Source organism: Macaca thibetana, chromosome 20 (genome assembly GCF_024542745.1).
Source record: "Macaca thibetana thibetana isolate TM-01 chromosome 20, ASM2454274v1, whole genome shotgun sequence".
Taxonomy (NCBI): domain Eukaryota; kingdom Metazoa; phylum Chordata; class Mammalia; order Primates; family Cercopithecidae; genus Macaca; species Macaca thibetana.
In genome coordinates, this window is record NC_065597.1 from 56,300,918 (window position 1) to 56,328,597 (window position 27,680).

The window sequence follows — 27,680 nt, forward strand, 5'->3', positions numbered from 1 at the left end:
AGAATCCCACATGGGCAAGAGGATCATGTGTGTGCATTTCCCTCTGTTTTCATCTCAGGAAGCTGAGAATGAAAGAATGTGAGTGAGCAGAAAAAGAGAGGCAGCTGTCAGAGGTGGAGGAAAAAGGGAAACTGGTTATGGAAAAAATACACACCTTCAAGTGAGTTCAGAAACTGAACACCAGCCACATGGGAAACTTCCATCGGAGTGTTTTGCTTTTAACTTTTGTACAATGTTTAGATCCAGTTAAGACAGAAATACAAACAAGTGGTCAGAAGACGTATTTAGAGAGAGAGAGAATTCACACAAGAGAAAACAAAATACCTTCAGATTTACCAGTGACCAAAACATGTGAAGTAGCAAAACATCTCCTGACCCCAGTCGGGTCAGACTGTGTAGAAACTCAGTTCATTTCTGCCATTCTAGGGCTGGTATCCGTCGCCGTCATTCTTAGAAAAGTGTGTTGTAGGATCAACCACATTTTTTCAAACGGATTGTGCCCAGCTGTTTCTACTCTGTGAAATATGGCAAGGATATTAATACAAGGAGACTAGAGCTTTATAATCAAAGATGCCCAATGAAGGATGAGGTACCCAATGGTGCCCAGTGGGTAAGGACATTGTCAACTCAGAACCCAGCAGGCATGAAGTAAAAGAGGAGGAATCATTATAGCAACAGTTTTGATCATACTGTACTTTGAAAACCGTGTGAAATACATTTTCTGTGTATAGCTAGTGTAAGGGTGCAGTTGTGAGGATAACAGAAACATGGCAGATTATTTAAAAATCATACTGAAATGGTGCTTATTTGATGAAAGTGATTCTAAACCATAGGAAAATAATTCAAGACACCCAAGAGCTTTGGTGGTGAGTAGAAAACTACTATAGACACAAGGTAAGGAGCTTTCCTCTCTGCAGCTACAGGATCCTTCAGTGCTGATGTGGATAATGCCATGCCCTTTAGACTCTCTCAACATACAATTTCTCATGTGTTGGTTTTTTTCAGATCGTCCCTTCTGTAAGAAAGGCCCTTGACAACTGAGCAGTTTTTTTCCCCCTTGCTTTTGGGCTTAGTCTGCCAGGTCAGGAAGTGGATGTATTTTTCTCCCCACAGCTCTGTGCTCAAACCTTGCAGAGGGAGATGGCTGAGAGGAAGGCTGTCTACAAGCAGCACAGGTAGGTAACTGTGATGGACGTTTTTAAGGATGTTTTTGTTTTAAGATGAAGTTTTGAGTGTCTAGTAAAGAACTTGGTGTTTTAATTCTTCTTCAAGTGAATTCTTTGTGTGTCTTCTAGATGGGAAATGATGGAAAAGCAGAGTCATGGAGACACACAAGAGTCAGGAGCCAGCCCAGGGACAACTGGGCCTAGAGAGAACTTTCTGGAGAGCTCACTGTGAAGGTAGCCACTTCTGCTGCACAATCCACACAGCCTGCTTCTCCTTTTGGGGTTGAGAGCTCAGGTGGGGTGACAATTATGTTTCCTGGAAACATAATTCTAAGTACTTACTACAGAGAACATGTGTCTCCTTTGGTGGCAGGACCCTATTTTTCTCAGATGCCGCAGCTGAATGTCTTTTAGATGCTCTCCTGAGAATGGTAGAGCTCAGTCTCCTCCACTGACTGTGAACATTGCCCCACTCTAACATCTTGGTTACTTTTAACTGAAAAGATGAGCCTAGAAAGCAAATGGGCCAACTCCCCTTCCCACCTTAAGTCAGCACAAAGGCTTTATCTTTCTTTCATTTGAGAAAACACTAATAACATTTTAGAATGGGAGCTATATGTGCTGATGAGAGCAGACATTTTCTGGCTATGTCTTCATTAATCAGTATTGTACCATGAGATCTGCTTTAAGAAAAGCAACATTTATTTACATTTTTTGGAGCTTCATTTTTTTTTTGTTTAAATTGTTTATTGTGGACTATATAATATAACTCCATTAGTAAATTAAATTTCCATGTAGTCGTACTCTTCTGACATTCTAGGTGTAACCCTAAAACTTTTCAGTTAATTTCTGATACTTTCACCTTTTCTCAGTACTTCTGGTCATTTTATGCCCATTTCTCTTCATACATATTGATAGTACCTGGGCAGATATGAAAGTTAAAGTAGCTATAAATTTACAGAATGTTAAATGTCCATACGACTTGAAGAAAAGGAGCAGTGCTATTTCTTTTCAGGGTTTATTGATATTCTTCCAATCCATGACTGTTTCTATTTTCAATTTTAGTCTGTGTCACGGGATGAGTGACTTTTTTTCTGATATGTACTGGGAACCCCTGATTTAGAGCTCATTTATAGATTATTAGAGCCCTACCTGTCCAGAGTCAGTTGATAGTTAAGAAAATCCATAGACCAGGGCTCTGAGGTGTCTGAGCCAGCCAGCCACTCAGCTTCTAATCCAGCCTCTCAGCCAGCCAGCATCTCAGCCAGCCTAGCCTCCCAGCCCTTTTCTGGGTCAGCCTCTCACCCAGCCATTGGCCAGCCTCCCAGCTGGCCTTTAAGACAGCTAGCCTGTGGGTCTCTTGGCCAGCCTCCCAGGCGATCCATTAGTGAGCCTTCGAGGTGACCTCTAAACCAGGGAAACAGCCCACCTCTGGGCAAGATTCCAAGCCACCCCCTTGGCAGACCTCTCAGCCAGCCAACCTGCCAGCCAGGCTCTCAGCAAGCTTCTCAACCAGCCAGTCTTTCAGCAAGCTTCTCAACCAGCCAGGCTCTCAGCAAGCTTCTCAACCAGCCAGGCTCTCAGGAAGCCTCTAAGCCAGCCTCTCAATCAGGCAGCCTCTGAGCCAGCCTCTCAGGCAGCCAGCCTCTCAAGCAGACTCCCGGCCAACCTCTTGGCCAGCCTCTCAACTGCCCTCTCAAGCAGCTAGCCTCTCATTCAGCCCACCTACTAGCTAGCCTCCAGGCAAGCCTCTAATCCAGTCAGCCTCTCAGTAACCCTCTAAGCCAGACTGGCAGGCAGGCAGCCTCTCAGCCAGCTTCCCAGGCAACCAGCCTCTCAGGCAGGCAGCCATCCAGACTGCATCTTGACCAGCCTTCCAGCTAAACCCTTGCTCAGCCTCTCATCCAGCCAGCCTGCCAACCATGCTCCAGGCAATCCTCTAATACAGCCAGTTTCTCAGCAAAGCCTCTAAGCCAGTCTCTCAACCAGGCAGCCTTTGAGCCAGCCTTTTAGGCAGCCAGCTTGTCAAACAGCCTCCCAGCCAGTCTCTCATCCAGGCTTCCATGCATTTAACCTCTTGCCCAGCCTCCCAGATGTTCTCTTGGCCAGCCTCTATGTGCCACCTTGGCCAGCCTCTCATTCAGCCAGCCTGATAGCCAACCTCTCAGCAAGCCTCTAAGACAGCCTCTCAGCCAGGCAGCCTCTCAGCCATCCTCTCAGGCAGCCACCCTCTCAAACAGATTCTTAGAAGTCTCTCAGCCAGCCATCCTCTCAACAGGCCTCTAAACTGGTCTCTCAGCCAGGTAGATTCTCAGCCAGACTTCTGCTCAACCAGTCTCTGGAACAGCCAGACAGCCAGTCTCTCAGCCAGCCTGCCTGCTGGCTTCTTGGTCAGCCTCCTCAGCCAACCTCCCAAACAGCTTCATGGCCAGCCTCTCAGCAAGACAGTTAGCTAGCCATTGTCTCAGCAAACATCTCAGTCAGCCTCTCAGCCAGGCAGATTCTCAGCCTGCCATTTTCTCAGCCTGCTTCTCTGCCAACCAGCCAACCAGCCTCTCAGCTGGTTTCCCCAGCCAGCCTGTTAAACAGCCTCCCAGACCGCCTCTAGGCCAGACTCCCAGCCTGCTTCTTCCCCAGCCTCCCTTGCAGCTACATCTGGACCAGGCTCTGAGTCACTCTCTCAGCCAGCAGGACAGCCAGCTTCTGAGCCCGTCTCTCAGCTGGCCTCTTGACTGGCCTCCTAAGTGGCCTCTATACCAGTGAGTCAGCTAGCCTCTTGGCAAGCCTCCCAGCTGCACCATTGGCTGGCATCTCAGCCAGCCAACCTGCCAGTCAGCACCTCAGCAAGCCTCGCCAGCCATTCACACAGCAAGCCTCTAAGCCAGCCTCTCAACCAGGCAGCCTCTCAGCCGGGCAGACTCTCAGCCAGACATCCAGTCAGACAGACCACCTCTCAGCCAGAGAGCCTGCCATCCAGCCTCACAAGCTACTTGGCCAGCCTTTAAGAGAGCCAACCAACCAAACTCTCAGCCAGCCAACCAGCCTGCCAGCTAGCTTCTAAGCAAGTAAACCTCTCAACCCATCTCTCAGCTGGCCTTTAAGTGAGCCTTTCCGCCAGGCAGCCTGTGAGCCAGCCTGTCAAGCAGCCATCCTCTGTAACATACCACCAGGCTCTCGGAAAGCCTCTCAGCCAGCCAACCTCTCAGCAAACCTCTAAGCCAGCCTCTCAGCCAGGCAGAAATGCAGCCAGCCATCCTCTCAGCCATCCTCTTGGCCAGCCTCCAAGATGCCCCCTTGACCAGTATCTCAGCCAGCTAGCCTGCTTACCAGCCCTTCGGCAAGCCTCTCAGCAAACCAGCATCTCAGCGAGCCACTAAGCCAGCCTCTCAACAATGTGGTCTCTGAGCTAGCCTCTCAGGCAGCCAGCCTCTCAACCTCCCAACAATCCTCTCAGCCAGCCAGCATCTCAACAAGCCTCTAACCCAGCCTCTCAGCCAGGCAGATTCTCAGTCACCATTCTCACCTCCATCCACTCGGCTAACCACAAAGCCTGCACTCAGCCAGACTCCCCAGACGGCCTCTAAAACCTCTAAACAGCCTGACGTCCAGCCCCCCAGCCTGCCTCTTCACCAGCCTCCCATGCAGCCATCCTCTGGACCAGCCTATCAGCCAGCCTCTCAACCAACCTCCCAGCGAGCCTCTTGACCAGTGAGCCAGCTGGCCCTTCAACCATCCTTCAGGTCGCCCCCTTGACTTGCCTCAGCCAGCTAGCCTGCTAGTCAGGCTCTCAAAAAGCCAGCAAGCCCCTCAGCAAGCCACTAAGCCAGTCTCTCAGCAAGGAGGTCTCAGAGCCAGCCTCTCAGATAGCCTCCAAGCCAGCCTCTCATAAAGCCTCTAAGCCGGTCCCTCAGCCATGCAGATTCAGAGCCAGCCTCCCATGTGTCCTCTCACCCAGGCTTCCAGGTAGCCTCTCACCCAACTTTCCAACCAGCCTCCCAGCAAGCCTCCCAGCTGGACTGTCGGTCAACCTCCCAGGTGTCCTCTAGGCCAGCATCCTGGCCCGGCATTGCTTGGCCAGCCAACTAACCAACCAGCCAACTTCTTAGCAAGCTTCTCAGCCAGCCAGCCTCTCGACAAGATTCTAGCCCAGCCTGTAAGCCAGGCAGCTTCTCAGCCAGTCAACCAGCTGGCCTCTCTGCCGGCCTCCCCAGCCAGTCTCTCAAACAGCCTCCCAGCCAGCCTCCTCTGGACCAGCCTTTCAGCCTACCTCTACACTGGCAAGGCAGCCAGTCTCTCAACCAGCCTCTTAGCCATCTACTCGGCCAGCCACCCAGCAAGTCTCTTGGCCAGACTGCCAGCCTGCCAGCATATCAGCTAGAAGACCTATCATGCAGCCTCACAACCAGCCCCTCTACCAGACTCCCAGCAAGCCACACGACCAGCCTTTAATACACTAGTCAGCCAGACTCTCAGCAAGCAAACCTCTCAGGCAGCCACCCTCAGCCAGCCTATCTGCTACCTTCTCAGTCAGCCTCTGGTTGGCCAGCCTCCCAGGTGGCCCCTTGGCCAGTTCCCCAGCCAACCACCCTCCCATCCAGACTTTCTCCCAGGTTCTAAGCCAATCATACTCTCAGCAAGCCTCTCAGCCTGGCAACCTCACAGCCAGGCTCTCAGCAAGCCATCCACTCAGCCTGCCACTCTGCCTGCCTCCCAGCCAGCCGTTTGGCCATGCAACCAGTCTTTCATTTAGCCTTCCAGTCAACCTCTTGGCCAGCCAGACTGCCATCCTCTTGGCCAGAATCACAGCTGCCCTTTTTGCCAGCCTCTCGGCCAGCCAGCCTGCCAGCCAGCCTCTCAGCAAGCAAGCCTCTCAGGTAGCCTCTCAACTGACCGTTTGGGCAGCCAGCCTCTCAGCCAGGCTGTCTGACATCCTGCCTCTCAGCAAGCCTCTCAGCCAGCCAGCCTCTCAGTAAGCCTCTAACTCAGCCAGTCAGTCAGACAGCCTTTGAAACAGTCATCTTCTCACCTAGCCTCTCAAACAGCTTCCCAGCCAGCCTCTCAGTCAATCTCTAAGTCAGCCTCTCAGCCAGGCAGCCTCTGAACAAGCCTCTCAGGCAGCCAGCCTCTCTCATCCAGGCAGATTCTCAGTCAGCCATTCTCTCAGCCAGTCGCTAGCCCATTCAGCCAGCCAGCCTGTCACACAGCCTCCTATACAGCCCTCTAGGCCATCCTCCCAGCCTGCCTCTTTGGAAGCCTCTGATGCCACCATCCTCTGGACCAGCCTATCAGCCAGCTTCTCAGTCAGCAAGACTGCTAGCCTTTCAGGGAGTCTCCCGGCTGACCTCTCAGCCAGGCTTCCAGCCGGCTTCTCCACTGGCCTCCCAGTTGGCCTCTCAACAAGCCTCCCAGCCACACCCTTGGGTGGCCTCTCAGGCAGTCAACCTGCCACCCAGCATCTGAGCAAAGCTCTAAGCCAGCTAGCCTCTTAGCAAGCCTCTAAGCCAGCCTCTCAACCGGGCAGCTTCTGAGCCAGCCTCTCAGGCAACAAGCCTCTCAAACAGCCTCCAAGTCAGCCTCTTGGCCAGCCTCTCAAGTGTCCTCTTGGCTATCCAGGCAGCTGGCTTCTTGGCCAGCTTCCAAGACCCCCTTAACTGGCCTCTCAGCCAGCCAGCCTTCCAGCCAACCTGTCCATAAGCCTCTCAGCCAGTCACCCTCTCAGCCTGCCTCTAAGCCAGCCTCTCAACCAGTCAACCTCTGAGGCAGCCAGGCTTTCATACCACCTCTCAGCCAGCCTCTTGTCTGGCTCTTAAGCCAGACAGCCTCTCAGCCAGTCTCTCAGAGAGGTCTGAGTGCCAGCCTCTCAGACTTCCTCGCGATCAGCCTCCTAGCTACCCCCTTAGCCAGCCTCTCATCCAGTCAGCCTGCCAGCTCTTATTGAAGGGCTGCATGGTGTCTTGTCTGCACATGGTTTCCATTACCATTGAAGGAACATTTACTAGGAGAATAGCAATTGTTTAGAAGATCAGTTTTACTAGCCTTTAAAATAAGCACAATAGCACATTAAAAAATCCAAGAAATCAATACTTAAAATATTTGTGTTTTTGGACTCAGAATTAACATAATAACAAACAATCAGATTTGAGGGGAAAGAACTATTATCACAAATTAATAACTCATCCAATGCCTATTAATTAAGCAACTACTATATGCTCAAAATTGTTTTACATGATCTTTGCCCTCATGGATAAAGAGCACAAAGGTAAAAAACAAAAACAAACAAAAAAACTTACTTTTGACCAAAAGCTCTGTTGACATCCTACTAAACAAACACAAACCTATTTAATTGCCATAATGTAAATGGCAGCTATTTTTATAATTCTTATGCTAAGAAATCATTTTCTTTCTGATTTTTTTTGGTCAAACCCAATATTCATAATGAAGTCCAGAACCATGAATTGTTTAAAATAATTTCTTCTTATTTATGATTACAAGTATACCTCTACAGGAAGTCAGCATACTCACATCAAGGCTAGTATTCCAGAAGAAAATGGCAAATACCATTCCCAGGAACACAAAAACAATGATAAGCATCTAAGGAATTAAAAAAAAAAAAAGTCAGGCCCAGGATGAAAATGGTCAGGCAGAAAATTGATGACCTGGAATAATAACAGTTGAAATAATGAGGAGGGTCAATGACATTTACAGTATTTCAGTCACAAATAATTATCCTTAGAAACCTTCAGCCTCCTCCAAGAAGTAAGCAGACCCTCAGATATCACCAGGGGATTCCACTGTTTCAAGAAAGATTGGAAGTTCCCAGTCTCATGCTTCTTGCATGGCTGGTAGTCTTCTTAGGCTTTGGGAATGTGGTGTGTCTTTTTTCTTGGTCTAAAGCAGGGATGTCCAATCTTTTGGCTTCCTTGGGCTATATTAGAAGAAGGAGAATTTTCTTCAACTTAGGCCACACATAAAATATACTAACACTATCAATAGCTGATGAGCTAAAAAAACACACACAAAAACTCATAATGTTTTCAGAAAGTTTACACATTTGTTTTGGGTTGCATTCAAAGCTGTCCTGGGCCACATGTGGCCTGTCACCTGTGGGTTAGACAAGCTAGGTGTAAAGTAATTATCTTTTCTTTAAAGTTATTTACTTACATTTACTCATTTACTTATATTTACTTATTTTTTAAATTGAATATGACATTGTATTTATTTGTCATGTATTGTATGATACAAGAATCCCTCTGACTCACACTTCTTTCTTACATTACATGAATCTTTGCCATTTAAAGATCAGCGTAAGTAAGAAAATACAATAAAGAGATGATTTCATTCAGAAATAAGTATCAAATTTTAGTGCTTAAAAATAACCAAGGTAGAGATCATAAAAATGGCATGAATACTGGGGGATTTCTCTAAGATTCTTGATATTAATTCCATTAGACTCTTACATCAATTAAGACAAAGACTTCACCTGAGTACGTTCCAACACCTTCTGATAACATTCCTACATTGATTCCTCGGATTTAACTGTATATTCTTGGAAAACATCTTAATTTTAAATGTTTCAAGATGGTGAATTAAACGGAGATAGCCATTCAACCGGTTGAACTCAGAATATGCTGGGTCCAAAATGGAAAGGATTGAATTAGAGATCTGTGCAACAATGGGAATGATTTCAGAAACATTGTGTTGAGCAGAATAAGGCAGACACAAAAGAATACCTATGGCATGGCATGCATCTATATATGCAAAATTCCAGCATAAGCAAAATTAACCTGCCATGAGAAAGGGATTGTCTAGGAAGAGGGAGAGTTCACTTTCTGCGTTGACATAATAGTGTAGATCTTGAAAAGGGGGTGGGTTATGCTGGTGTATGTACTTTTCAAAGTTAGTAAACTTACACTTAAGATTTGCATGTTTTCTTCTATGTCACTCTTCTTTAGAAGAAAATTTTATAAAGAAATATTGAATTATAGTTAATGTTAGTCTTGCTAAACTATTCAGCAGGAAGTATGTTGATGCCTCCAATTCAGTTGAAAATACATCTAAAATAAGATGGGCTGAGGGATGGGTAGAGGAATGGAAAGATGGGTAGATATGTGTTAAGTCATGTTCATTAAAATATTAACAAATCAAAGCTGTATGTATGAGCATTTTTATAGTAAAATGTTGACAGTAATTGCCAAAAGTCACTTGTCTCATGTCAGTGAGTTTTCCTGTGAACAAGAGTTTGAAAATAATTATTATTCATGTTCTATATGTTTGAACAATTTGAGACACTCTATCAATTGGATCTTTTCCCTGTCAATTGATCATGGAGTTGCAAAAATGCAAGGATACACAGGGAAATCTTGCAGAGGTGCTGCTTTCTGGGTTTTTGTTTTCAGGACAAAGACCAAATGGGAAAAACAAGTCTCGTATCTCTTTCCAAGCGAGAGGATTGACACTGTCATATGTCCATACAAAGGCATTTTACTCAGCAATAAAAAAGAACAAAGTATTAATATTTAAAACAGTATGGGTCAATGTGAAAATGATTCTGCTGACTTTATAGAATCTGGAATAAGAATGCCTGTCCTGTATGACTCCATGATGTGAAATGGCAGTTCACAGGGAGGATAGTAGGATGGAGGGAGAAGGACAGGCATATTAAAAAGGAGAGGAGAAAACTTTGAAGAGGAAGGAATGTGTTGAATCTGGAATGTGGTGATGCTTTAATTGCTGCATCCATATGTAAAAGGAATCAAATTGTATTCTTTAAAAAGATGCTATTTACTATATGGGACTTTAGAACACTTAAACTGTAGGAAGGAAATATGAGACACAAACTCAATCCTCTCCCTTGGAAAGAGTTTCCATTTATGTGACAAAAACATTGCAAATATTTTAAAAAATAGTTTCAGAACTTTACCTAGAAATTTTTAACTCAATTTAAAATGGAGGTAAGAAAATACAAAGTTACAATGGTCAAGAAGTCAAGGTCTTCTTTTAAATATTTAGAAATTTGTATCACATAATTTATAATATATCCAAAAATATGCCCACACTGTATGAAAGAATAAGAAAAATATAGGAAAAAAGTCTTAAAGTTATAGATGAAAATATTACATAAAGATATGTTTATATATACATAAAACTGAGAGTAGACAGCTGTTATATTAATAATACCTGGGTTATATTCCAACAAAATAATCACAGATTGTTTAGCCCAAGTTTGTAAAAACATTAACTTTTGAAAATCAGTGTTCACTTTGCTATTGAAACAGGGCACTTTGTGTCAGATTTTCAAAGTCCATAAAGATTTGTATAACATATGTTCTTAATTATGACTAAAACTGTAAGAACTGAAGTTAGTTAAAAGCACAATACCAAGTAACCAATTACAACAGTTCACTTTCATATGTTAGAGCATTGCGCCTAAAGCAATCAGTAGCAACCTTGGAAATCCATATGGAAAGCAATACAAACTTTCGGGAATGTGTGACCACCACCACAAAAGGCACACATATTATTTTACAAACACTAGGGATTTACAAGTATTGGGGGAGAAAATACATTCAAAATGTAATTCAGACCAATCCACATACCAAGACAGAGTTTTGTGCAAACAAAACCTCTCTAAAAAACAGCATCTGAGCTCGGTAGCACCTTCGTGTTCAGCCTCACAGTGGAAGTGAGTTCAGCCTGGGCTCCTGGGAGGGCCACACTCTTTCTGAGTAGCCTCTGTCTGAAAGGGACGAGGAGCTCTGGACACGATGGTTAAAGATGTGGATCAAATGCATGAGAAGGACAAAGGCCATCTTGTCATTAACCAGAAAAGCCTCCCCTGTATTGGGCACTCTTGTCACATCTGACAACTATCTGGATGCAGCTTATCAGTCGTGGGCTTCTACCTAGATGAGATCCAAAGGGGCCAGGAAAGCTTAGGTTCTGACAGTCGATGGCCATGAGCAAGGGTGAAGGTGGAAAATGCAATGAGGAAAACTTATCCAAGTCTTCAGAGGTGAAGTAGGGAAAGAGTTTAACTGATCTATGAAAATGCAGCCAGGTAAAGGGAAAAAAATTCCAACAAAGATTATCAAGACATTTCCTCCTTCATAACCTCAAAAGAAACAACAAATTCTTCTTCAATTGGAGGTACTCATGTGAGGTGATTCTGCCTCGATGCAGTGGTTGCTCCTCATCACTAGGGTTTTCCAGATCCTTCTCTCGGAATCTGGTGGATGCTGGTCAGAACAAATACTCTCATCTCTATAAGGTGCCCTCTCCTGAGGGTAGTGGTGAGGCTTATAATGTGAGGGTGGAAACTTTCAAAGTAAAAACCTGTCATTTCTTTTTATTTGGACAATTATAGGACTTTAAGACTCTTTCTGCTTTGGGTAAATCAATGATCTACACAAGACGCATTTTACAAAACAAAAGACAATAGAGTTCTCATTCACATCCTGGCCATGTCACTCCTCATGACTCCCACATTGCAAACATCCCAGCAGGGTGCAACCCTTTCCTCTCCCATCTGGTTGGCTTCTCAGGCTCCCTTCACTCTGATTGGACACAGACTCCCTGGAGGCAGCTCCCAAGAGGAGAACACATGGATGACTCAGAAGTTTCTAAAAAATCATCAAAGCAGATGATACAAAACTCAAATGACATTTCACTTTTTTGTTTTGTTTGAGACAAGGTCTCACCCTGTCACCCAGGCTGAAGTGGCACAATCTTGGCTCACTGCAGCCTCCACCTCCTGGGTCCAAGCGATCTGCCCACCTGAGCCTGGGACTACAGGCTCGCCCTACCAGGCTAGACTAATTTTTTTTTTTTGAATCTTTTGTAGAGATGAGGTTTTGCTATGATGCTCAGGCTGGTCTTGAACTCCTGGACACAAACAATCTGCCCACCTCGGCCCCCACAAAGTGCTGGGATTACAGGCTGTGTAGTTTTACGCCACCTGACACAACCCAACAAAAAGGAAGAAACCCCGTGGGTCCAAACATCTACTTTCAAGGGTGAATGGATGGCTAGAAAACCCCTGCAAGAGGAGCCAAAACAGCAGCCACCACACAGGTAAGTCCTGGTCCTCTCAGGGCACCCTGAAGTGGCCAGGACAAAGGTGGGAGTGGCTTAGGACTGGGGGAACGAAGGGGATAGGGATGGGAGTGGGATCTCAGTGGAGGAGGATGGGGAGGGCAGGGAAAAGGAGGGAAGGGAAGGGATGGCTGTTGGGCACCTGGAGGAGGAGGAGGATAAGGGGCTCTGGGAAAGGATCTTGTTCAAACTAAGTCCTCAAGCGCTGGTGGGAGATTCAGCTACAGGTCATAGAGAAAGGCCATCAGCTATCAGTGAAGCAGCAGGACACGTGGGGCAGGGTAGCGGGAGGCTCAGGAGCAGAACTGTGGTTTCTGCCAAACCTCCTGTCTGGAAGCTGCCTCAGCATACCCTGAGGATTTATACTCCCTCTCCACAAATCTTTGGCCCAGTACTTGGGGCCTCACAGTGGGCAATCCACAAGAAGCCCATGCTCTTCCAAGGTCCCCTCCCCCACCTGATCCCCCAACCCCCAACCCAAGGACAGGTCCTCTCTGGAACCTTCGCATTCTTTCTGATTCCTGGGTGCCAGCCCACTCTGGCCCAGGGTAGGGTCCTGGGGGGCACACCTCTCTTTCTCTCTTGACTTCCTAGATCTGCTAAGTGCCATGCAACACTGCCCTGTCTAAACATACCCACACAGGGTCCCAGGCTCAACCTTGTGCCCCTGTCCCCACAGTCACCCAACCCTGGCCTCTCTGGCATTTTGGGGTCCAGGAACAGCCCTTCTGAAGGCCTGGAAAGGGGCACACACCCAGCCTTGGGTTTGGAACCTGGAACATACGCCCTTCCAAGAGAGCTTGGGAGGGCCAGGTCATGTCTGGGTCTATTCTCTCCACTGCCTTAGGAATGCCCTGTGGAGTGCCATCACCATGTGGTTGTCCTGTGGGCTGGGGTCTGGGAGTGTGTGCATGTCTGGATGTGTAAATCTGCACGTATGCACCTGTGTGTCTGAGTATCTGTGAGTATGTCACCGTGTAGCTGTCTCTGGACAGCTCTGTTTCTCTCTATCTTTGCATATATTTGTGTGTCTTCCTGAATGAGTGTGTGTTGGTTGTGCAAATCTGTGTGTTTGTGACTGTGTAATGTGTCTCTGGGCATGTGTGCTGCTGCGACAGTGTCTCTGTATGTCTGTGTTCTGTATCTGTATGTGTGTTGTTTGGTGTGTGTGTGTATGTGTGTGTTGTGTGTGTGAATTTGCCTCTCCTTTGGATGTCCCTGATTGTGTCTGTATTTGTGTGTTTATGTTTCTCTTAATGTCTGTGTTCTGTGTCTGTTTCTCTGCCTGTAGGTCTGTGACTGTGTGTGTGTGTGTGTGTATGCACGAGTGTCCATTGTGTGTGGGATCTGCCCTGTGGGGCTGTGTCTCATGGCCTTGTGTATCTGTGATCTCCTGGTGTGTGTGTGTGTGTGTGTGTGTGTGTGTGTGTGTGTGTAAGCCTGTCTGTGGGCCATACCCCTTTGTGCCAAGTGAAGCTGGAGTGGTTCTGTGCCTTAGTGTCTCTGTGCTTGTGGTGTCTGTTTATTTCCCTGTGAGTTCCTGGGTTTGTGCACCTAAGAAACCCAGGAACCTCTGTGGGTGAGAAGGGGACGATATGTGCTCCTCTCATTCCCGGGCTGGACCCTTTCTGTCCCTGCTCTTCCAAGTTCCTGGTGACCCCCTGGTAGTCCCCTTTTAGGCCCCAAGGAGGGATGGATAAAAGGGTCAGGTTATAGAATTCCAGGCCAGGGATGTGAGGAGGGGATGCCTGGAGAAGGTAAGATTCAAAGAAGGAAAATTGTTTGTGGTCAAGGGATTCTGGGTTGGAGGGACCCTGGGTCCTGGGAGGGTGAATGAGTGGGGTCCTCTGGGAAGGGCTGGGGGACAGAGTTCCTGGGTCACTGGGAAGGGCTGATATGTAGGTTCCTACTGGGGAAAGCTAGAGGCAGGGCTCCTAGGCCCATGGCAGGCCTACAGGAGTCCTGTGTCCCTAGAGGTTGGGGCTCTCACTCATGCATGCCAGGTTTAGGTTGGGATGCATGTGCACATGGGCATTATTGGGAGATACAAAGGCAGAAGGCCACTGGGTGGAAGACCATTGTGCGGAAGCCCATTGGGTGGGGCGGCAGAGGTGGTCTGGCAGGCAAGTGTAGTCCCCAAGTCAATGCTGACCACCCTGGACATGCGTCCTTCCCTGGCCTTGCTGGGGCCTCACCCAGGCCACGGGCAGGTGCCTGGAGCCACATGGGCATCCCTCCTGGACCTGTGTGTCCTGGCTGTTGAAGGGTGCTTAGGGCTACCTTGAGATGCTGGTGCCAGGAGGGAGAATCTGGTCCCAAGATATCTCAGGTTGGAGATTAGGGAGAATTACAGAGGGAGGGCATTTAACATAAGTTAATTCCCAGAATAAATGCTCAACACAGGGTATTGTTGATATCAGTATTTTATTACTTGCAATCTGAGTGCTCACCTGGGAAATTCTAAAGATACAGAGGACTTGGAGGAAGCAGAGTAACTGAATTTAACTTAAAAGAACAAAAACATTGGAATTATGGCACTCCTGATACTTTCCCAAATCAACACTCTCAATGCCCCACCCTCATCTTCACCATAGCGGGGAGACTAGAGTGGCCAGGGATTTGCCTTAGGTGCACAGTGGGTTGTGAGTTCACTGCTGATTACATCTGACCCTTCTCTTTTTTCTGAAGTTCTTTCCGTTTAATCTTGCCAGTGATGGTTTTTGGCAAATCTGGGACAAACTCCACCTGGTTGAGGATAAAGCAAATCCACAGTGACTCAGTCCTGCTGCCATTTCCTACCAATTCTCCACTCTCCTCCTCTGTCCCTCTGCAGTCTCCCATGCAGGCTGATACCATATGGTGGCCTTAATGGAGTCCCCAAGTATTTCAGGTTCTCCCTCTGACCCCTAGAAGGTGGATGTAGCCATGGGATTTGCTTTGACCCAGGAGATGTGAGTGGAAGTGAAGCATATAACCTTGAGGCAAAAGAGTTGGGAGCCATCAAGACTGACCACCCTCTCCTTCATCTCTTAGAGCAGCTGGCAGGTCCCACATGGAGGCTGCTCCTTTATTCTGGTGGCAGAATGAGGGGATGTGGAGGACAGGTCCCAGGAGAGCCATGGAGGACATGAGGCATGAGCAGAAAAAGAGCCTTCAGTGTTGTAAACCTTCGTTTGGGGCTGTTTGTTACCTACAGTGATACCTAGCCCGTCCTAGCAGGGAACTCTTCAGGGGCATCAAATCCCTTCCATCTGCCCTCACTCACCTTCCTTGGGTACTTGTATGGGGCTGTCACTGACTTGACATGATCCTGCAGTTCCTTGGTCAACTGATCCTTGTCATGAGACAGGAACTGTGGGGTCAGGACAATAAAGGCCTTCACCACCTGCAGAATGAAGGCATGGGCTCACAGTGAGTGCCAACCTACTCCATAGCTTAAAAAGTCAATGTTTATTGAATGAGTGGTAAAACAAGGTGACACTGAACCCTACAGTGGTTTTGGAAAAGGAGAGGACCAGGTGTAAATCCCTGTACTTCCAATTCCCACTCCATGCCTTGAAAAGTTATTTGACCTCTCCTGAACCTCAGTTTCCTTTTCTGTGAAATGGGGACAATAAAGGCTCCATTCTTCATTTGGTTTCTTTAAAGCTTCCAGGAGATAATACATATAAAACATCCAGCTAGTTTACATTTATTACTCCTGTCATCAATATTTTCATCATTTTTACTGTTATTATATATGTAATTCTGAGCCAGAAACCCAATGGGCATTTCATAATTACTGGCAATTTATTATTTTTATATTAGCAGTGTTATCCATATTTTATTGCACAAGGCCTCACATATAGAAGGTGATCAATAAAGACTTTTTTTTTCTTTTTTGGAGATGGAGTTTCATTCTTGTCGCCCAGACTGGAGTGCAATGGTGCGATCTTGCCTCACTGCAACCTTGGCCTCCCAGGTTCAAGCGATTCTCCTGCCCCAGTCTCCCAAGTAGCTGGGACTACAGGTGCCCACCCCCGGTTCCGCCCACTCGCCCCCATCACGCCTGGCTAAGTTTTTGGTATTTTTAGTGGAGATGGAGTTTCACCATGTTGGCCAGCCCGGTCTTGAACTTCTCACCTCAGGTGATCGGTCCGCCTCGGCCTCCCAAAATGTTGGGATTATAGGCATAAGCCACCGTGCCTGGCCTAATAATACTTTTCAATATACAAATGCATGTATGTTCTGGAGCCACATTGCTGAGATGCCATTCTGCCTCCACCCCTTACTAGCTGCGTGATGTGGACAAGTTACTTAACCTCCTTCTGCTTCTCTTTCCTCATCTATAAAAAGCATAAGTGTTCTTAGATTACTACATTGTGTAAGAGTTAAGTGATTTGGTATATATAAGAGCTCATTAAATAGTATCTGGCATCCTTTCATTCAGAGCCACAGAGAGTCCACAGTGCCCCCTGGTGACCACACCATGTAAGTGCACATGCACACTGTGCCCTTCCACTAAGGCTGCACAGGTAAAGCCTGGATGTTTCCCCTGCACCTGCTTTCCTAGTGCGCACGCGCAGACATGATGATCTCTGTGTTCTCCTCACCTCTCCTCGAATCGGGTCTGGGCTGCTCACCACGGCTGACTCCGCCACCGCTGGGTGCTCCATCAAAGCGCTCTCAACCTCTGCGGGCCCAATGCGATACCTGGAGGATGAAGGGTTCTGAGGCAGATGCCGGGGCTGGGGTGAACCAAGTCCCCAGATCTCCTGCTTTGGAGTCGCAGCTTCCTTTGGCACAGAGGGTGGAGGTCATAGGAAGCCAGAGACGCCTGACTTGTCTGTGTCATGGGCCCAAAGTGTAAAGAGCTGGACATTATAGGCTGAGAAATACAAGACTCTGGTGCTCCCGGCTTCTTGCCTCACTGCCTGTATTGATGGAGGAGGGAGAATGTTTTGTCTCCTCCGGGCTTGGCCCAAGCAACTTCCCCTAACACGAAATCTCTTGGAAGCCTCAAACTTGGTCTTAAACATTCATGCAAATTCTGCATACTATTTCCCATTGCATCAGCAGGATTTTCGTCTTTTATTACATATATTTAAGGCTTACAACATGATGTTTTGATGTACATATACACAGTAACGTGATTAAAACACTCAAGCACACTAGCATATCCATCATCTCACACAATTGCCTTCTTTTTTTCTTTTGTGGTAAGAGCATTTAAAATCTACTCCCTGTGTAAATTTCCATTACATCATGTTTTAGAAATTAAAAAAAAAAAAAAATCCCATCCAGGCTGGGCGTGGTGGCTCACACCTGTAATTTTACCACTGTGGGAGGCTGAAACAGGAGGATCACTTGAGGTCAGGAGTTCGAGACCAGCCTGGCCAAGATGGTGAAACCCCATCTCTACTAAAAGTATAAAAATTAGCTGGACATGCTCGCTTGAAGCCAGGAGGCAGAGGTTGCAGTGAGCCAAGATCAAGCCACTGCACTCCAGCCTGGGTGACAGTGCGAGACTCTGTCTCAAAAAAAGAAAAGAAAAAAAAATCCCATCAATTTCTCTAAAATATCCAAGAAAAAATGTTACTGTAGTGTAATGTGCCTTTTAAAAAATCATGTAGGGGTTAGGGACAGGGGCTCAGAGCCAGACTACCTCAGTTCAAATCTGGATTGCATCCTGTGCTATCTTTGAGTCTTTAGGCAAATTTTCTCTCTGGTCAGTGACCCACTTTCCTCGTTAGTAAAACAGGGATAATAATCACATCTCCCATCCAGAGTTGAGAGGTGGGTTATATAAAGCATTAAGGACAGTGTTTTCACATAGTAAGTACTCTAGGTTAGCTAAATAGTTACAATGAATAATATATTTATACTAATAAATAATTTTATAATAATAGATTTATTAATCTATTCCTAATAGATTATGCTCATAGATTAATAGCAAATATATTCATCACAATAATAATGAACAATAACTAAAGGTTAGCTATTACTATGTTTGCCCTGTGACATTTGGTGCTGCACTAGAGGGGCACAAACATGAAATAGGCTCCCTGAACCTAGGAGACCAAGATAGTCTCCCTTCTCAATTCCATTCCCCATACCCCACTTTAAATTGCACAATGTCTTATTATGGCTCCTCGTCCAGACCCTCTTGAACTTCATTTTGCAATCAGGGCACCATAGACATGGCTCTATTCAGATTTAGGCTGGGGGTCCCATCACCAATGCAAGAAAAAATGTCTAGGTAAGCAAGATTCCATGAGGCATGTGACAGCAACAACAGCCAGCCCAGCATCAGCCACACCTACCCAGCGGCATTAATGATGTCATCACTCCTCCCCAGGAAACAAATGTAGCCTTCTTCATCCATCATTCCTCTGTCTCCAGTGTTGAAGAAGTCCCCACATTCCACTTCAGCTGTCTTCTCTGGGTTACCCTGCAAAAAGAGAGCTTCTTTGTTGAAGGCAGTGAATTTAGAGGTGATGAGTCACAACTTTGGGTTCCAATCTGGGTTTGAATTCTGCTTCTGTTTCTACTTGGTACCTGGGCAAGTTTTGCCATCTCTCTGAGTCTGTTTTCATTACACGTAGTGTATGATGCATGCCACTGCTCTATGAGTGGTTGTGATGAAACCGCTTTCAATGACAATGTTTAAAAATATCAATTCGACCTGGCATGGTGGCTCACGCCTGTAATCCCAAAACTCTGGGAGGCCGAGGTGGGTGGATCACGAGGTCAGGAGTTCAAAGCCAGTCTGGCCAACATAGTGAAACCCCATCTCTACTAAAAATACAAAAATCAGCCGGGTATGGTGGCGCGTGCCTGTAATCCCAGCTACTCAGGAGGCTGAGGCAGGAGAATCACTTGAACCTGGGAGGTGGAGGTTGCAGTAAGCCAAGATCGCACCACTGCAATCCAGCTTGGGCAACAGAGTGAGACTTCATCTCTCTCTCTCTCTCCATATATATATATTCATTTTGTGTGACACTACACTAGAATGACATTCCCATTATAGTGTGAACCTCGTTTACTGCTATAAGCTCAGCATTCACATAGAGTCTGGACAGATGAGAGGGGTCAATAAACATTTGCTGAGTGAATTTTCTTCCCTAAATACTATCTCATTTGATCCTCACAGAAAGCCTATGCATCTAGTATGTTTTTAAGTTAACTTTTCGTTTTAAGATAAATGTGGACTGGCATGTAGTTACAAAAAATCATATGGATTGATGCTCGGTACTCGTCACTAGTTTTCCGCAGTGGTACCATCTTGCAAAACTATAGATGAGCATCTCAGGCAGAATACTGACCTTGATACAATCCACCAGCCTTCAGATCTCCCATTTCACTTGTGTGTGTGTGTATTTAGTTTTATGCAGCTTTATCGCATATGTAGGACTGTGCCTTCCCCACCTCATCAGGAAGGTCTCTGATGCTGCTCTTTTACAACTACACCCACCTCCCTCTCGTTCCCCCTTCCTCTCCTCTCCACATCCCTGACCCCTTGCTAACAACTAATTTGTTCTCCATTTTTATAATTTTGTTGTTTCAAGCATGTTATATAAATAGACTCATACAGCATATAACTGTTTGGGACTTTTTTTTTTTTTCTCCTCAGCATAATTCCCTAGAGATTCATCCGAGTTGTGTGCAGAGATGGTTTGATCCTTTTTATTGCTGAACAGTATTCCATGTTATGGATGTAGCTCAGTTTTTGTTTAACCATTTACCTGTTGAAATGCATCTGGGTTGTTGTCTTCAGGTTTTGACGATTTTGAGTAAAGCTGCTATGTACATTTACATACCTGTTTTTGTGTGAAGCTGGCACTTTTTTTGTAGCCCATTTTAAATAAGAAAAAAACCTAGGCTTGAGGGAGGCACCTTTGCCTGCTCAAAGTCACTCAGCTGCTCACTGAGAGGGCTGATATTTGAATTTCATTCTTGCTTCATGACCGATTCACTTGATCCCTAAGCAATACCTCTTGTGGAACATGAAATGGTTTTAAGAGCTACCTGAAAAAAACATTTTAAAAACATCAAATTACATCCCTTTTTGGATTCACTTCTGATTGTTCTGAGTATATCAAGTTGATTCTTACTTTAGTGCTGATATGCTTTGAACTCTCTGGAAGTCTCAAGAGGAAGCCATGCTTCAGGATCAGAGCTTTCAATGAGAATAGGATTTAGGTAGACTATGAGAAAATCATTTTTTTAAAGCCTATAGTTATGGTTATAAATGCCTTCTGTTTATGACAAGTAATACTGTTTTCCACTTGTGATATTAGATCAATGTGAGTGCCTTTGTGGACTGAGTTGAGAGGTACAAGGTGGCATCAACAACATAAATGGAAGACAGAACCGTACAGGAGTAGTTTTTTTTTTTAATGCAATTGAAGTTAAGCAGGTGTTAATTCAAATTAGATTGTTACAACCTTAGGATGTTGTATGTAATATAGTAATCATAAAGAAAATATCTATAGAATATAAACAAAAGAAAATCAGAAGGGAAAAAAATGTGTCACTACAAAAAGGAAACTAAATGTAAAAGAAGGCAGTTATAAAGGAAATGAGGGCCAGAAAATATTAAACCACACAGAAAACAAATAGCAAAATGGTAGAAGTCCTTCCTTATCAGTAATTACTTTAAATGTAAGTGGAGTAAACTTTCCAATCCAAAGGAAGGAACTGGCTAAATGGATAATAAAACACGATCCAAATATACACTATCTACAAGAGACTCATTTTAGATTTAAAGACACGAATTCCACTGGGTGCGGTGGCTCACAACTATAATCTCAGCATTTTGGGAAGCTGAGGCAGGTGGATCACGAGGTCAGGAGATGGAGACCATCCTGGCCAACATGGTGAAACCCCGTCTCTGCTAAAAATACAAAAATTAGCTGGGCATGGTGGTGCCTGCCTGTAATCCCAGCTACTAGGGAGGCTGAGGCAGGAGAATCACTTGAACCAGAACCAGAGTTGGAGGTTGCAGTGAGCTGAGATCGCACCACTACACTCCAGCCTGGCAACAGAGGGAGACTCCATCAAAAAAAAAAAAAAAAAAAAAAAAAAGACCAAAATACGTTGAAAGTTAAAGGATGGAAAAAAATATATTCCCTGTGAATAGTAACCAAAAGAGAGCTTGGGTTGTGGGTTGTTATACCAATATTCGACAGGAAATTTTTTTTTTTTTTTTTTTTTTTTTTTTTTAGTCAGAGTTTCACTCTTATTGACCAGGCTGGAGTGCAAAGGCACGATCTCAGATCACCGCAACCTCCACCTCCAGTAGCTGGGATTACAGGCGCCTACAACCATGCCTGGCTAATCTTTTGTATTTTTAGTAGAGACAGGATTTCTCCACGTTGATCAGGCTGGTCTCGAACGCCTGACCTCAAGTGATCCACCTGCCTCGGCCTCCCAAAGTGCCGGGATTACAGGCATGAGCCACCATGCCCAGCCAAAATAAAGTTTAAGTCAAAAACAATTGCAAAAGATAAAAAATGATCCTATATATTAATGGAAGGATCAATTCACCAAGAAGATACGATAATCATAAACATATAGGCAATAAACTTCAGAGCCCCAAAATGCATGAAGCAAACATTGACAGAATTTAAAGAAGAAGTGTCCAGTTCTACAGCAATAGCTGGAGAATTTAATATACCACTTTCAATAATGAGTAGAAAAACCAGACAGAAGATCAATCAGAGAATAGAGGACTTGAACAACACCATAAATTAATTGGACCTAGCAGACATATACAGGAAACTCCATCCAATGGCAGGACAACACACATTTTTCTCAAGTGCACATGGAACATTCTCAAGGATGGACCAGAAGATAAGTATTAACTAACTTTAAAAGACAGAAATTATACAAAGCATCTTATCAAGTCACATGAAAGGAATTAACAGAAGGAAAACTTTTTAAAAATCACAAATTTTTCCAATGTTTGAAAAATCAAACAACATACTCTTAACTAAAAAAGAAGACACCACAAGGAAATTTAGAAATTATCTTGAGACAAATGAAATAAAAACCACAACATATTAAAACTTATAGATTGTAGCAAACACAGTGCTAAGAAGGTAATTTACACACATACTGTCTTAGCCTATTCAGGCTGCTATAACAAAATGCCATACACTGGGTGGGTTATAAACAATAGATATTATCTCTTAGAGCTCTGGAGGCTGGGAATCCAAGATCAAGTCACCAACCAACTTGGTGTCTGGTGAGGGTTCATAGACGGCTGTCTTCTTGATGTGGCCTCACATGGAGAATGGGACTCTTCTGGAGAACCTTACCGGAGTTGCCTTTTAAAGAGCACTAATATCACTAATCATCAAGGAAATGTAAGTTAAAACCACAATGAGATATTACCTTACTCCTGCAAAAATTGCGATAGTTGAAAAATCAGAAAACAATAGATTTTGGCATGGTTGTGGGAACACTTTAACACTGCTGGTGGGAACGTAAATTAGTACAGCTGCTATGGAAAATAGTATAGAGATTCCTTCAAGAACTAAAAGGAGAACTACCATTCAATCCAGCAATCCCACTATTGGGTGTCTACCCAAAGAAAAGTCATTATATGAAAATGACATATGCACATGCATGTTTATAGCACAATTTGCAATTGCAAAGATATGGAACCAGCCAAAGTGCCCATCAACCAACGAGTGGATACAGAAAATGTTGTATATATACACCATGGGATACTACTCAGCCATAAAAAGCAGTGAAATAATGTCTTTTGTGGCAACTTGGAAGGAGCCGGAGGCCATTATTCTAAGTGAAGTAACTCAGGAATGGAAAACAAAATATCGTGTGTTCTCACTTGTAAGTGGGAGTTAAGCTATGAAGGCACAAAGGCAAAGAATGATATAATGGACTTTGGGGACTAGAGGGGAAGGTTGGCAAGGGGGTGAGGGATAAAAGACCACACTGTTCAGGTGATGGATGCACTAAAATTTCAGAAATCACCACTAAAGAACTTATCCATGTAACCAACAACCACTTGTACCACCAAAACTACTAAAATAAAAAATAAAAAGGGAACTAACACCATTCATGAGGACTCCATGCTCATGATATAATCATCTCCAAATATTACATTGGGGGTTAGGATTTCAACATATGAATTTGGGGGAGACACAAACATTCAGTCTTCAGCACATATGTTAAAAAAGAAGATCTCAAACCGAAAACCTTACACTTTAAGGAATCAGAACAAGGACAGCAAACTAAACCCAAGCACAGCAGAAGCAGGAAATAAAGATTAGAGTTCATATAAATAAAATGGTAAATAGAAAAACAACAAAGAAAACTTAATCGAAAGTTATTTCTTTTGAAGAGATGACAAGTCTTCAGCTAGATTGATTAATAAAAAAGTGAAGATTAAAATTACTAAGATTTTCCAGAAATGAAAAGAATTATAAGAGAATACTATGAACAATTGTATGCTAAAAGGTTTGATAACCTAGATAAAATGGAAAAACTACTAGAAACACACAATCTACCAAAAACATGAATCACAAAGAAATAGAACTCTGAATACATCTGTAACTCATAAGGAGGTAAAATTAGTAAACAAAACCCTCCAACAGAGAAAAGGCCTAGGCCAGATGGCTTCACTGATGAGTTCTGACAAGTATTTAAAGAAGAATTAAGACCAATCCTCTTCCAACTCTTTTAAAAAATTAAAGAAAAGGAAAAATTTTATAAGTCAATCTATGAGGCCAGCATTACCCTGACACCAAAGCCAGACAAAACACTACAAGAGAAGAAAACTACAGACCAATAACTCTTATGAATACTGATGCAAAAATTTCAGCAAAACACTAGCAAACCAAATCCAGAAACATATTAAAAGGATTATACATCATGACCAAGTGGGATTTATTCCTGTTTCAACATACAAAACTCAACAAATATAATAAACGACATTAATAGGATGAAAAGAAAATAACCACATGGTTTTCTCTCAATTGAGGCAGAGAAAGCACTTGAGAAAACTCAATACTCTTTCATGGTAAAAACACTAAATAAACTAGGAAACTTCCTCAACATGATGAGGCCACATATAAAAAATCGGCAGCTAATATTATTCTCAATGGTGAAAATTGGAAAGATTTTCTCCTAAGACCAAACATACAAGGATGCCTGCTTTCACCACTTCTGTTCTACATAGTCCTGGAAGTTCTAGCCAAATCAATTAGGCAAGAAAGAGAAATAAGAGGCATCTGAATTGGAAAGATGAAGTAAAATTATCTCTGTATGCAGATGGCATGACCATATATAGAAAACCCTAAGAATTTTACACACTCAAAAAAAAAGGTTAAAGCTAATAAATAAATTCAGTAAAGTTGTAAAAAACAGAATCCATACACACACAAAAACTCAACTGTGTTTCTGTGCACTAAAAATTAAAACTCCAGAAAGGAAACTAAGAAAGCAATTCTATTTACAGTAGCATCAAAAAGAATACAAGACAGTAGTGCTAGTAATAAATTTAATCAGGGAGACAAAAGACTTGTACCCTGAAAACTATAAAACGTTACTACAGAAAATTAAAGAACAGATAAGCAAATTAAAAGACATATGATACTCATTTATTGGAGACTTAATATTAAGATGACAATACTGCCTAAAGCTATCTACAGATTCAACACAATTCCTATCAAAATCCCAATGGCTTTTTTGTTGTTGATGCAGAACTAGAAATACCTATCCTAAAATGCGGAGAGAATCTCAAAGGACCCCAAACAGTCAAAACAATATTTAAAAAGGTGAATAAAGGCCAGGCGTGGTGACTCACATCTATAATTCCAGCACTTTGGGAAGCCTAAGACAGGTGAATCACTGGAGGCCAGGAGTTCAAGACCAGCCTGGGCAATATGGAGAAACCTGTCTCTACTAAAAATACAAAATTAGCCAGTCTCATAATCTGGTCTCAAAAAAATAAGTAAATAAAAAATTTTAAAAAAGGATAATAAAGTTGGAAAACTCACACTGATCTCAAAACTTACTATAAAACTACAGTAATAAAAACTGTGTGGTATTGGCATAAAGATAGACCATTGCAATAGAATAGAGAGTCCTGAAAGAAACTCTCCTATATATCGTCAATTGATTTAACTATACGTGCCAAAACCAGTCCATGGAGAAAAGTCAGTCATCAACAAATAGTGTTGGGAAACTTCAATGTCCACTTGCAAAATAATGAAGTTGCCTTACAACACATACAAAAGTTAACTCAAAATGGATAAAAAATTTTCTGGTGGGAATGTAAAATGGTGGAGCCATTGTAAAAGTGGTTTGGTAATTTTTTTCAAAAAGTTCAGCATAGAATTACCATGGAACCCAGCAATTCCACATCTAGGTCTATACTCCCAAGAAATGGAAGAAGGAACTTGAACAGATACTTAAACAATAGCGTTCATAGCAGCAATACTCTCAATAAGCAAAATATGGAAATAACCAAAATGCCCATTAGGAGACGACGGGGTACACAAAATGTATTGTATACATACAGTGGACTTTTATTCAGATTTATAGGGGAATGATATTTTGTTACATGCTAAGACATAGATGAAACTTGAAAACGTTATGCTAAGTGAAATAAGCCAGACGCAAAAGGGCAAATGATGTATAATTTCACTTATATGAGGAACCTAAAATAGGCAAATTCATATATTTTAAAAAGTAGGTTAGAGGTTATCACATACTGGAGACTGGGGCAGTGAGATGCTGTTTTTTGAGCAGAATTTCTGTTTAGGATGGTAAACATTTTCTGAAGATGGGTAATCGTGATGGCTGTACAACACTGTGACTTTGATACTACTGAATTGTACACTCAAAAATGGTGAAAAGAGTAATTTTATGTTATATTTTACGTAAATAAAATATAAAGTAAAAAATAAAATATCTGTTCAAGTTCCTGCTTCCACTTCTTGGGAGTATATAGCCTTAGAAGTAGAATTGCTGGGTCTCATGGTAATTCTGTAATACTTTTATATAAATAACAAGGGATAAAAACCCAAAGAAGTCTCAATGGAGGAAGCCTAACATTTCATGGACATGTAGGTGTGGGTATATGTTAGGACACCTTTGGAAAATAAAATATGTCATGCTCAATCAAAAAAAAAATTAGCTGGGTTCAATAGCTCATGCTTGTAATCCCAGAACTTTGGGAGGCTGAGGCAGGGGGTTTACTTGTGCCCAGGAGTTTGAAACTAGTCTGGGCAACATAGTGAGACCTTATCTCTACAAAAAATAAAAAAATTAACTGGACGTGGTGGTACCTGCCCATGGTCCCAGCTAATTGGGAGGCTGAGCTGGGAATATCACTTGAGTTCAGGAGGTCCAGGCTACAGTGAACTTTAATCACACTCCTGCACTCCAGCTTGGGTGACAGAGCAAGACCTTGTTTTTTTCTTTTTTCTCTAAATATTGCTTTGGATTATCCCCATTTCAGCTCAACCATAATCTCTGGTTGGATCCAAGTACTACTATTTTAAAAAAATCTCCTGAAATGATAATAATATGCAGATATATATCTGTGGTTCTCAAAGTTGCCTGGACATTGTATAATATATATATGTTAACCCATGTTTAATTTTTCTCTCTTTCTTTCTCTTTCTTTCTTTTTTTTCTTTCTTTCTTTCTTTGTCTCTCTTTCTTTCTTTTTTTATGGTGTCTAGCTCTGTCGCTCAGGCTGGAGTGCAGTGGTGCAATCTTGTCTCACTGCAACCTCTGCCTCCCTGGTTCAAGTGATTCTCCTGCCTTAGCCTCCCAAGTAGCTGGGGGTACAGGTGCGTGCCACCATGCCTAGCTAATCTTCTGTATTTTTAGTAGAGATGGGGTTTCACTGTGTCACCTAGGCTGAGCTCAAACTCCTGACATTGTGATCTACCCGCCTAGGCCTCCCAAAGTGCTGGGATTACAAGTGTGAGCCACCCCGCCTGGCCTAATTTTTCTTTTATCCAACCTTAAATTGTGCTGCTGAGAATTAAGGCTAATTAAGGCCTGTAGGTTCCCCTTTGGTCAAAGTATCACAAAGAAACCATCGCTGCCTTGAAACCACAGTGTGAGGATGGCAGTGACACCAGGACAGCTGCCAGTGAAGTGTCTTTGGAGAAAGGAGATGAAGTCTGAAATCAATTTCAGGGTCTGGTCATCCTTCCATGGCCAATATTGGAAGCTAAGATTTTCCTCTTTGTGGCCATTCCTATCCTGGGAGGGCCATTGCTTATTTGATCAGGACTTTCAGCAGGTTTCCTTATAATCCATCTCAGTTTTCTATAATCTCTGGGTTACTAATTTTTTAAAATCCTAAACCTACTATGTATTTGATGTGCAGAGGAAGTGCGATGCTTTTTATCTACAGCTTTTCTCTCTGTAAAACTGGATAATAGAGTTCCCTGG

At 43.7% G+C, this 27,680-nt stretch overlaps 1 protein-coding gene and 1 long non-coding RNA gene across 3 annotated transcripts in view; one reads left to right on the top strand and one right to left on the bottom strand.

Moving 5' to 3' along the window:
* Window positions 1-1,052: 1,052 nt before the first annotated feature.
* LOC126944954 (uncharacterized) lies at window positions 1,053-12,099 on the top strand. Its single transcript, XR_007722245.1, has 3 exons — window positions 1,053-1,175; window positions 1,296-1,461; window positions 12,007-12,099. It is a non-coding gene; the product is annotated as an uncharacterized LOC126944954 (long non-coding RNA).
* A 2,452-nt stretch (window positions 12,100-14,551) lies between these two features.
* ACSM1 (acyl-CoA synthetase medium chain family member 1) overlaps window positions 14,552-27,680 on the bottom strand; it is a 58,673-nt gene continuing 45,544 nt past the window's right edge. The window contains exons 11-14 of one of the 2 annotated variants that reach the window (XM_050774844.1): window positions 18,560-18,687; window positions 16,850-16,949; window positions 15,523-15,642; window positions 14,552-15,002 (exon numbers count right to left, since the gene is read on the bottom strand). In XM_050774844.1, coding sequence (XP_050630801.1) covers window positions 14,916-15,002; window positions 15,523-15,642; window positions 16,850-16,949; window positions 18,560-18,687 — 435 coding nt within the window. In that variant the 3' untranslated portion in view covers window positions 14,552-14,915. The remainder of the gene's footprint in view (window positions 15,003-15,522; window positions 15,643-16,849; window positions 16,950-18,559; window positions 18,688-27,680) is intronic. The other variant, XM_050774843.1, reaches the window with a different exon arrangement.